General features: G+C 37.0%; 1 protein-coding gene across 2 annotated transcripts in view; it reads right to left on the bottom strand.

Moving 5' to 3' along the window:
* The window catches only part of HMGCLL1 (3-hydroxy-3-methylglutaryl-CoA lyase like 1), a 191,262-nt gene that overhangs the window by 91,272 nt on the left and 87,347 nt on the right, over positions 1-12,643 (bottom strand). Inside the window, exons 4-5 of one of the 2 annotated variants that reach the window (XM_069564084.1) lie at positions 7,847-7,942; positions 5,047-5,195 (exon numbers count right to left, since the gene is read on the bottom strand). In XM_069564084.1, the coding sequence (XP_069420185.1) occupies positions 5,047-5,195; positions 7,847-7,942 (245 nt within the window). The remainder of the gene's footprint in view (positions 1-5,046; positions 5,196-7,846; positions 7,943-12,643) is intronic. The other variant, XM_069564085.1, reaches the window with a different exon arrangement.

The following is a 12,643-nucleotide window of genomic DNA, read 5'->3' as shown; positions in this document are numbered from 1 at the left end:
AGGGAGCCTGGAGTGCTGCGATTCATGGGGTCGCAAAGAGTCAGACACGACTGAGCGACTGAACTGAAGTGATCATGCCCTTATCACTGTGGATGATAGATGAGATAATGATGGTCCGTTAGTCTCGAGAAGCAATTCTGCTAAAATTCTCCTTTAGTTCTAAAAGGTGAATTTCACGAGAAATGACAAAACACAATCTTGCCTCCAAAGAGGCTATTTAGATGTGACTTCACACACACACAACGTATACATATTAACTGTAGCTGGGGAATGTGTTATCTGGCACACAGCTGTGACAGAGTAATATGTAAGGCTAAAAAAAGTAGAACTCAAAACCATCATATGTACTAAAGAAAATCATTTAACAGATGTCTCAATTTTTAAAGTTTCACATGCCATATTTTGGTAGATGATCTGAATTCCTCTTCCAGGCACCAGTGGAAAGGCCTCAGTTTAACAATAGAAATTGGAAAGAAACTTTGCCCATTGAGCTTCTACTGATAGACAATGGTGCCACCTATGGAAGTAAATTTCATTAGGATAAATTAGCTTATGGGAGGCACTGGCATCACAAGCCATGAGAATCACTGCCTGTCACTTACTGTGTATTTAAAACTCAGAGCCCTCAGCAAGGAGGTTCATTACCCTACTCAAAGAGGCTGCTATTTCAGGATCAGGTCTGTAATGACATTTTGAATTAGGCAAGGGAAGGATAGGAGATATAACGTGTACATGACCTAGATGGTTTGGTGAACATCAAGTAGGTTGCACGTTCCGGAAGCAACGTGTTGTTATCAGTTCTTTCTCCAAGGGAAGTCCACGGAAAGCTGACCATTTTGAGAGAGAATACGCTGCCCTGACTTCACAGCCAGGAAACGGTTACCATTTTAAAGGTTAGAAATTATTCAGAGCTAGGCAATCAGTTAAAATTTACTAAGCACAGGAAGAATTTCCAAACACTGAGGGTCTTATCAAAACAATTGGTCGCTCATGTAAATGATACAATTTTATTCAGAAGCATTTAAAAACAGATTGGATTTTCCTTGGTTTTGATTTAGATAGGGAGTTAGTGATGTGGGTTAGATGAAGAGGTATGTAAGATATGCACCCTAGACTAATTAGAGTTTTATGAAAAGTCTGATTCCTTATCTCCTCCAAAATATGAATAAATACTAATCACGCCTTATAAAGAATTTAAGATGAAAACAAAATGTTATTACATCCTAAAACCGCCTTTGTTTTTCCATACTTCAAAGTTATCTATGGTTGGTCTGTGTGTGAAGTCCCTTCGGTCGTGTCCAACTCTTTGCTGTCCCATTGACTGTAGCCCGCCAGGCTCCTCTGTCCATGGGATTCTCTAGGGAAGAATACTGGAGTGGGTTGCCATGTCCTCCTCCAGGGACCTATGGCTGTCTTTCTTACTTTAATTGTTAATTTGCTTCTTATTCATTGTTCTCATTAGTTTGCACCTCAGTTTTGTTTTGTTTTGTTTTCTGGGAATTTGAGAATAAACTCAGCAGTGACAGATCACAATGAGATATTTTTTTGCATTTTGTATTTTTTTTAACAATGGGTGAATAATTTTCTTTTGCTCCTAGAAAAAAAAAAAATGTTACCAATCTACTTCTTTCAACTTTCAGTAGGCTCAGCCCTTCAGGAAGTCAATCATGGGTCCAATCATTCTAGACCACTTTACAGGAGAAGTCTAAGAGGTAATCATGTTAAAACTCTCTGATATGCCCCACTGCTGACTTTGTGAATTTATAACCTATTTATAAGTATCTTAATAATGAAACAAACAAGTCACCTTAGCGACAGTTTCCTTCTAAAATTAAATTTCCACACAAAAAGCAGCATGTGATTCCTGTAACTTGCGACTTCATTAAAGAGAAGCTGATACTCATTTCAAACAAAAGGGAATAAAAGCTGAAAGTCTTATGTGATAGATGAGAAAACTACTTCATATCTGAAGGATTTCGATCTTAAATACACATCAGAGATAATTTATTCAGTAAATCCACTGATAAAAAAGAGAATGACTAAATTTAAAACAGGCTTCTATTTTTCTCTTTTTAACATTTTAAAGATTTAGACAGATAAGAGAAAAATAACCTAGATGTTTTAAACATATGTGAAATGCACACTAAAAAATGAAGTCCAAAATTTAGACATTTCATTGCTCACTCGCATACAGTGGATGAGCAGCAGTAGTTAGCTGACTCTGCATTTTATGTCGGCGATCTGGCATGGTGTCTCTCCCAATGTATCCCAGATGTTACATAAAGTTCCAAGCATCTATTAAAAAACCTGTACAGAGGCATGTGTATGTGTGTGTTTCCAAGAGGGGAGGAAACAAACAATAGACTTCATAACTTTAATAGAAGCTGCTATTTAGACCATATGAAAGTTTACTGTTTTATAGAGGCTTAAATGGCTTTAGTGAGCATTTATTAAATGTGTCCTGCTGTATGGCCTTTAAATCTGACAGTAGCTGGCACCATACATTTTCTGAATGATGGTCCATAGTGATGCAGCTGTTGCCGTAGTAACACTGGTTGGAGCATCCACTTCAGGTTTGACTAGCTGAGCATGGCTTTTTCCCTAAAACGAGCACCGATAGCCTATGCCTTTTAATAAAGTACCTACCTTCTATATTGACCAGTGAAAATAAGACCTAATTTAAAGTCTGTAAAAGTTTGGGGGAGAAGAAGATAATTTTCAACTGCATAAGAAGTGAACTCACATCCATCTTTCGAAAGGTGTTATTTCTAAAAGTGACTAGTGTTTCTGAAAATCAAGGACTTGGGCTCCAAAGGAAGAAAATCTACACTGGAAAACATGCATTTGTCTATGGTATAATTACAGTGTACTTTTGCTGACTTCATTTGGCTGTAGGTTAGTGCTTGTTCATCTGTACTTCTGTACCCATCTTATCTTATGAAAAATTTCTTAGGTTGTAGCATGGTTAGAAGTTCCTTTACTGATAGGACAATACTAAATGTTTAGTATTTAGTACTAAACATCTTATTACATTTTGTTTTATTTAATTTGTATATTGAATTTTATAAACATTAATACAGTCAGTATTAAAGGAGATTTAGGGTTTCTATTAGCCTTATACAGTTTGCCTATACTATTTTATAAAGTGATAAAATCAGTTGTTATAAAATTTGTGAACATCCATCTTTCCACATTAAAAAAAAGTCTTCCCAATTGAAATATGTACCTTACTTCTTAAGGTTTGGGGTTCTTTCAACTTTTCAATGAGAATTACTTTACTCAATAGCCTATACTCCAAACATAAACGTACACTGAAACAGAAGAACAGCTTCTTCATTTTTCCCTTTTTTTTAAGTTAAAAAAATAAAACAACTTATGTATATTTGAATTTAAAACTTGCAAGACACCTTTCCTTTTTGATGGTGGTTATGTAACATTTATATTTTTGGTTGTTATGTAACTTTTGCCTTAAAAACAAACATCCTTTATTTTCTATGGAAACAGATTATCTTGGTTTTTGAATTTTCTTGCATGGACTCCACATGTTATGTATACATGTTAGTTACAAAATAACTTTATATCTTTAAAAAGTCATGTTGGAAATTTACTAAGGAGAAAGCAAAAGAAGTTTAAAAAAGGAAGCAAACCAAAAAAAACCTAAATACAGTGTAATCGAATTCTACTTGTTCTCCAAATGACCTTGATTGAATTCTAACCCTTTTCTAATCTCCTCACTCCAAATTGGGTCCACTTGTTTTCTCACTGATGACTGATCTTTCTTGCCACTCTGAACTTTGCTCACCTCAGTCAAGGGCAGGACAACCAGCATGGAAGCCCAGGGACAGCATTCAGCCTTCTCTTACAAACACTATGCATTTAAATTATGAAGATGATTATGGCATGTTTATCATGCCTCCGTAATTATAAAAATAGAAAATTACTAATGTGTTAGAAAAAACTTCTTTCTTAAGTAACAATGAATTTATCATACATTTCACAGACACGGATCTGGGCATACAGCCTGTCTGCGCGAGATGCTCTCCTGCTTGCTTGAAAGAAGGCAAAAACAAAAGCAGGTTTCCTTTCTCCTCTCCTTCACCAAACATAGTTGCTTTAGAGTCACACAGAGAAGGCCCAGAAGTCAGCCGAATGGCTGGTATGATGAACCTACACCCAGTGCAGTTTTACATTTTATGTATGCTATTCAATTTCCATACAATATATTCTTTGAAGAAAAAGCATGGTTCTTAAAAACGTTAAAAATTTGGAAACCACATTAAGTGATTACTTTCCAAATGCTACTATGAATTTATACCAATCTATCCACTTAGAGTATGCTGAGATCCAAACAACATGACTGCATTCGGGTAATTTGGAATTGATGAGATGAGTAACAGTGTCAGCTGTGATGCCGGTCCCCATGACCTCAATGCATCATGCCCCACAGGCTAGATACACCCTCAGGATTCAGGTGGTATTATCTAGGTAATTATAGCAATAACTATAAAATGATGGCCCTGATCACATAAGGTGCAAATAAGATACTCTGTGTATATTATTCAGTTCAGTTCAGTCGCTCAGTCATATCCGACTCTTTGCGACCCCATGAATCGCAGCATGCCAGGCCTCCCTGTCCATCACCAACTCCCAGAGTTCACTTAAACTCATGTCCATCGAGTCGGTGATGCCATCCAGCCATCTCATCCTGGGTTGTCCCCTCTCCTCCTGCCCCTAATCCCTCCCAGCATCAGAGTCTTTTCCAATGAGTCAACTCTTTGCATGTGGTGGCCAAAGTACCGGAGTTTCAGCTTTAGCATCATTCCTTCCAACGAACACCCGGGGCTGATCTCCTTTAGAATGGACTGGTTGGATCTCCTTGCAGTCTCCTTGCTCAAAATTCTCCAAGCCAGGCTTCAGCAATACGTGAACCATGAAATTCCAGATGTATATTATTACATGAGGTAAAACAATGTCAAAATAGTTCTTAAAGAGCTCTAACATCAGACATGAACAAATTAACTAGAGTTTGTAGGATTTCATAATTACCCTCGTGCTGGAATATTCATGTGTCTTGCACACTTAACGACCTCCTCAAACCTCTTCATACTTTCTTCAATGGAACAGTTAATGTTCTTCTTGCTAAAGGATTCAGAGGCAGCACCAAAAACAGATACTTCGGTTGCTCCTGCAGCAACCTGAAAAATACAAGTTAAAGGCAAAAGCTAATTAGTTTCAAAAACATAAGTGAGAGCAGTAGAAGCAATATTAATTACTCTATAAAGAAATACTTGTATTCTTTAGCATTCTGCTTCGAATTTAAAATTAGATTTCTCTCTACTTGCTATAATACTCTCTTTTGAAACGTGAAAATATTTTATAACACGGATAATTCCACAAACTACAACACTCATAAATCACAGAATATACAATGGTGGTATTCCAATTTAATTTTCCCTTTCCTAAAAGTTATCCTCAGAAGTATTTTAACCCAAATTGTGGAAAACACCAGCATCCCAATAAAACCTCTTAACATCTATGGAAAACATTACTTTTAGACCATATATTTTTAAATAGAGAATAGTAAATGCTTTCTGGTTTTCTTCTTTCCTTATAACCCATCAGAAAAAATTTTTCCAAATTATCACTTGAATTTTGCCCCCAATTTTCTCTCTATCTCTGAAGCTCCCTTCCATTGTTTTATACTTTGACTATGACAACTAAGCCCTTGTGTGTCTAATTCCTTAAACCTCTTGCCAGTTTTTGTTTGTTTGTTTTTTGTTTTTTAGTAAATGTAGGTGTCTTTTTTACTTTTTATTCTTATTCATTTATTTATTTTGGCTGTGCTGCATAGCATGAGGGATCCTGGTTTCCCTTCCAGGGATCGAACCCATGCCCCCTGCAATGGAAGCATGGAGTCCTAAGCACTGGACCACCAAGAAAGTCCCCTCCCCTCTAGCCAATCTTTAAACCCAAAATGTTGACCTAATCAGTTCTCCTTTTTGCCCACTTTGCCGTCTTCCTTCCTTCCTCCAGTCTTCCCAGAGACTTGTTGTCAAATGTCAAGCCTCCTACATTTCCAGTCGGATTCTTAAGTCTTTCTATCAATACATCTCTAGCACCATGCCTAGATTGCCCTTCCTCACCAATACCCTAACACCTTAAGAAAACAAAAATTCTGTCATCTTTCCTCCAACACTGAAAAAAACACTGGCTTCCACTCATCCACAATACATTTTTAACCTTTAAAGTAAAAAGTCTATGGATTGACAGCAATGTCCTACTCGATAACACAGAGAACCATATTCAATATCCAATGATAAACCATAATAGCAAAGAGCATTTTAAAAGAATGTGTATATATGTATAATGGAATAATTTTGCTGTATGTCAGGAATGAATACATCATCAACTGTATTTTATTAAAAATTTTGATATAAATTAAAATGAAATTCTATTTATTGAACACCTACTCTGATCCCATGTTGCTGTTTGTATTTTGCACATCCTATTTCTAATCTACAAACAATCTTCTAAACTAAGCATGTACTACACCAATTCACAGGTGTAAAAACTGTGGTTCAAAGACTATAAATCTCCAGTAGGAGATCCCAAGTTCAGTAGAAGTTCTGGGCCCATGTTTTGGACATGAGTTTGCATACCTCCCAGGCCAAGATTGCTTCTATTACTTTCTAAGCTATCCTGAAGGTGTCCTTTCATACATTTCTCAGGGTGGGTACATTTCCTACTCTGTTAGGACCAGATGACAGAATATTTACAATTTCTTAAAAGATCTCTGTCTTTATTAACAATGTAATAAAAAATTGTATTAATTTTTTAAGAGAAAAGTGGTTTCACAAGATACACTAACAGGTCACACCCCAACTAGGACCCAGAACTTCAACTTCATGCAACACAGTCACTTTTGTATTTCACAAATACAAAAGTGAAAAACATCCATTAAAATCAGAAATAGCTGCTGCTTAGCTTTTACAATAAAGCCATGTAAGCATATCACCTCAAGCCTTTACTTAAAGCTGCAGTGATTCTTCTAGTATGAAAGTGAAAGTCGCTCAGTCGTGTCCAGCACTTTGGGACCCCATGGACTGCCCACGGAATTCTCCAGGCCAGAATACTGGAGTGGGTAGCCTTTCCCTTCTCCAGGGGATCTTCCCAACCCAGGGATAGAACCCAGGTCTCCTGCATTGCAGGCGGATTCTTTACCAACTGAGCCACAAGGGAAGCCCAAGAACACTGGAGTGGGTAGCCTATCTCTTCTCCAGGGGATCTTCCTGACCCAGGAATCAAACCGGGGTCTCCTGCGTTGCAGGTGGATACGTATATTCACAAAAGCTTTTGGCATATAAATTCCCAAGTCACCTTGGATTCGGAGAAACAAGTGATAAGACAATAAAGCAAGCCGTTAGTTCCAATGACAGTGCTTAGCTTCGTGAAGAGGATGGGAACAACAGCAAGGCCAAAGGAGGCGACAAGTACAATTGTCTGCTACAGTTACATTAACAATTATAACATCGTGTTGAGAAATGTTTATTTTGTACTCCTTGTTTAAGAGGGAAGCACAAAATATACTTTCAGAAGAATCTCACTGAAATGGAAAATTGTATTTCTGTGTTTTAATTCTTGGATGTTAAACTGAAAGAGCCATTTGTATGGAGCATCTGAGTCCCAACAATGCCACAGTCATTGATCGCCAAGTACCCACAGGAGTATAATAGCAGTAGTGTTTAGGCAGGATATCAAGGGAGTCGTGTATCACACCATTTAACTTTGTAAAAACCTTTACAATAAAAAGCATATCAATTTTAGGGAAAATTAGTAGCACACTTACAGCACGGTGAAAACCCTGAAGATTAGGAGTAAGGACAGGATATCGAATTCCTGGATATTGATGAATGCCCTTCATCACTTCAGTGTGATCTGCCATCTTGAATACATAATAAGTTATATGGAGACATGAGAATCGGAATATTCTATCAAGCATGTTCTTAGTTTTCAGGAAGGTTATAAATATACAGGAAATTATATTCTATCGATTCATGCTCGAAATAGCAAAACCATGTCAATATAGCTAACGATAAGTAGTTCTCAATGTCATAAATATATAATAACTAGATCTGGATTTTATGTATTATATAACAGGATCTGGTTAAGTGATTGATTACAGGTACTCAGGAATTCTGAACTCTCATGTTTTCACCTGACGAACCTTTATTCTCTTCCTTTCATTTTATGGCCAAGCCTCCAGTACCCCTGAGAGTAGGGAGAGTTTGAATGGCAAAGACTGTGGATTTATCTTCCACATGGAAATTTTGTGTCCAGATAATTTTCAACATGTGAAAATTTAAAATGTTTAGTAAAGTGTGAATTACACATGTCCATTAGAAGAATTTAACAAGGCTGAGATCCTAGTGTACTATTGGTTTTAGTTACTAACAATCATAATGCTTTACGTAGTTCTATCCTTGAGTTACTATTTGTTCTCATAATGTGAACAAATATTAATAAATACAATGGAGCACACAACATCCTATCAAGACTTTTCTATATTTTCCATGAATCTATTTAAGAAAAATCAACTTTGAATTAAAATGCCAAACTTGCCAGTTCATCACAAAGTCTGTAATTTAGCCTCCTACAGCAATAACTGATGGTCAAACTCCATAATCATCTTATAGAGAAATCACTGTTGATGTAACCATAAGTTCCACATATTGAAGAATAACAAATTATGGCATGAACGATAAATATAAGGAATAATGTATAAACAGCAAAAGTACACAAAATGAACACGGAGAAAGCTGTAAAAACACGTGCTGAACCAAAAGTTGTATCTTTGCTGTGGTAATGGTTGAGGGAAGACTTGTTTTTTCCTCTATACACCTTGACATATTAAACTAAGCATGCAGTGTTTTTAATTTAAAAGCAAATAAAACAGAATTAAAGTATAAAATGCTTTTATTCACACAACTGTACATTTTTAAAAGGTGAAATTTTACAATATTTACTCTTATTAGTCCGTTGAGCTTATTGACTCTCAGCTAAATGACTCTCAGTAGAATTCAAATACTTTCAATGACTGTTATTTGGAATCATGAAATGAAGTTTTAAATATATTCAAACTTTTAAATTCAATATTTAAGATGTACAAAAGCATTTCCCATTGCTTGCCACCACGCCTAGTGGATATTTAAGCTTTCATTTTCATTCAATCCAAACACATTTAATTCTGTGTAAAATGTAATCCTTGATCACTTATTTCTTAGAGATCACAGCTACCATTCCCTGCTCCACAGCTGCATATGTTACAAAGACCATCCACCACAGACAGTTACAATGTATTAAAACCAAGGCTTATTTTATTTTAAGCCTATCTCACTTTAACCCAAAGGTTTATTGAACACCAACTATGTCCAAAGCCCCATGCTAGGTCATGTGGGAAATACACACACAGGAAAGTAAAGTCCTTGCACTGAGTCATTTGCAGCACAGTCGGGGAGATCAAGAAATGCACTAGGAAAAGTTCACAATTCAAAGAAATACAGTAAGTCTCCTACCTACAAATCTTCAAGTTGAGAACTTACAAAGATGTGAATGGGCATTTGGTTCCAAAAAGGAATCAGAACCCGTGACATCAACGTCAAGCATGAGTGAAGCTGCAGCTTGCCCCCATCTCCTATGGCTGACCATCCTCAGCTCTGCCGTTCCCCACCTCTCTGAACTTCAGTTGACCTTGTATGCCAGCTGTTGCACTGTATTACTCTTCTTTTCAAGGTAAGATTTAAAATGCTTTATATTTTGTGTTTGTTTTTTAGGCTATTATTTGTGTGAAAAATATAAACCTATTACAGTACAATACTATATAGGTGATGGTGTTAGGTGGGCACCTAGGCTAACTTCATTGGACTTACGAACAAATTGGGCTTAAGAATGAGCTCTTGGAACATAACTTGTTTGTATGTAGGGGACTCACTGTACACCGGTTGTGAAAAGAGCAGTTTATAAGAGTTCAGAATGAGGAAAGATTGGTAGGACCTATAATAGTTTAAAAGAGTCTATGGGATGTGAACTGCAGCCCCTGCTGTGACACATTATAATTTTTCCTAAATGGCCACAGAAGTATTTCTAAACCCACATGTTCTTCTAGAACCCCACCGATCTCCATCAAGAAATGGATGCTATTACCCTCCACTGGAACCCAGGCAGGCTTGTGATTGCTTCAACCAATAGAACACAGCAGAAATCATGCCATGTGACTTCTGAGGCTAGCTTATGAGCAAGGACACAGCTTCCACAGGGCTTTCTCCTTGGGAGGGAGCCACCATGAAAAAGTCAGTGGATCTGCATGAGAAAAACCAGCTTCTGCAGGGTAGTCACAGGGAGAGGCCACATGAGAGACCCACGTATAGAGGAAGTGAGCCCCTCGCCAACATCAACACTACCCTTAAGCCTTAAACTTGTGGTCAAAGGAGCTCCAGATGACTCAGCCCAAGGCCCCAGACATTGTAGACCACAGACAACTTTGTTCCTGTAACGTGTTCAAATTCCAAAGTTAAGATTTGATGAGGATGGCAAATGTTAACTGACACCACTCAATCCACAGATAATTCATGACAAAGCCATAAAGGTGGAAACACTGAGAATCCAATAGGGTGGGAAGAGGAGGAGAGATGGCTGCAGGGTGCAGCAGCAGGAATACACTATATGGCTGGAAAAAAATTATCACTAAACAATCAGGGGATAGGCTGTAAAGTAAGACAGGTGGCCACACATGGTGATGTATCTTGAGTTAAGCTCATGTGATTCTAAAACTTCAGGATTTATTGTGAAGACACTAGAAAGCTATGAAGAGTGGGTGCTGAATCAGCAGAGGAAGACTGGGAGAGATGCACTGCTTTAGACAGATTCTCCTGGAGAGGTGCAAACGGCAATCGGAAGGAAAGAGGCAGTTTCCAAGTGAGGAGAATGCAGCTGGCGACAAGCTTCGCTGCAGCGAAGTGGCACTAGGAAGGGGACCCCAGAGACAAGTCAGTAAGCACCCAGAGGCTGGTGGTATAAGGGAGGTGATTTACTTTAAAATGTAATCTTCCCTCTTTTATAGCTTCTTTTTTAAATAGTTAAGATCTGTGCATATTTCAACACACAGTTCTTGACCATATGTTCATGAATGTAGCCTCTGTGTCTGGGGCTAGAGTGTGAGCTCTGTGTCTCTCTCCCTGTCTCTGTCTCTCCACGCGTCTCTCTCACACATACATGCAAACACGCACTCACAAATCATCACACAAAGTGGTGAGCACTGATTCCTAATTTCAAGCACAAAGAAAAGTTACTGCTAATTTTAGGACACCAAAGTGAATGCTAATTGATATTATTATACTTATGTCTAACTAGATGTCATATGTTTAGACATGTATGACATATTTATATTAACGTGATAACAGGAATCAATAAAAAGTGATTCTCTAACCAACACACAGTTAGAGAATCAAGTATGTAATGCATTTCAGTATGAAGGGGACAAGACAAATGTTAATCTTCAAGAAATTTAGGTCATATTAACATGTAAGTGATTAATTCACTCTACATGTAATTTAGCAAAGATCTTGAATCTTTTATGTGGAAAATTATGTAAGAAAACAACGACTTAATAGATATTTCAATCTGTAGAACGGGAAAATAAGCAGAGATGACAGTAACCAAATTCCGAATGTAAACCAAATTTTAGGTCATGAAAGCTAAACGTTGATAGTCATTGAAGATACTTCAATGAAATTATGATAAATTAGAATTTATTAATTAGAATTAATTTAATTAATTAGAATCCCACAAATCAGAACATTTTCCTTTATAAAAATAGCCACAATATGATGAGGTCATTTAAGACATAATAGTATTCTCTTTAAATTTGGTCAATAAAGACAATTATGTAAAGAGCTTTAGGAAATTGTGATAGGATATAATTTTATTACAATGAATAAACTAGAGCAGGTTTCAATTAAAGATAGATAATCCTTGCTTTACTTTATTTTTTCACTCTTAGGGAGTTTATGTTATACTTCAGTCTTAATGTTATTTTAATGTCTAAAGTTTAACTGTTATTTAAACAATAATAGAACTGTTCCTTTACAGTACTATTTTGACATTTTAACAAAACCTTTCTACGTCTGGTTTGAATTAGCATATTTTTAAGATTTTGCTGTGACTTTTCATTTAAGATCATAAGAATTCCCATCATTTGGTTAGTACCAGGATTTGCCATTATCTGGCCATTGTGTGAGAGTAGCCATATCTCTACTGCCAACCAAACAGGGTATACCATGGTGAATTAATTTCATGGGTATCCAAATTTTGATACGGATTCAGTCACAATATTTGTGCAACAATTTGCAAGCACTTAAAGATATGCAAAGGGTCACATAATTAGAATGCAACAGACATAGAGATTTTATTTTACTTGCTACTAACTCTATCATGGGGTGATTATATCTGGACACTCCTTGTGTGCATGCTCAATCACTCAGTTGTGTTGGACTCTTGGCAATCCTATGGACTGTAGCCATGGGGATGGTCTTGATCCCTGTCTCCTGTCCAATGTCACAAACCTCCGTCCATAGTTCATCAGGCACTC

This window comes from Ovis canadensis, chromosome 20, assembly GCF_042477335.2.
Source record: "Ovis canadensis isolate MfBH-ARS-UI-01 breed Bighorn chromosome 20, ARS-UI_OviCan_v2, whole genome shotgun sequence".
NCBI lineage: Eukaryota > Metazoa > Chordata > Mammalia > Artiodactyla > Bovidae > Ovis > Ovis canadensis.
The sequence above is the reverse complement of the archived record's forward strand: the minus strand, read 5'-3'. Positions and strand labels throughout refer to the sequence as shown.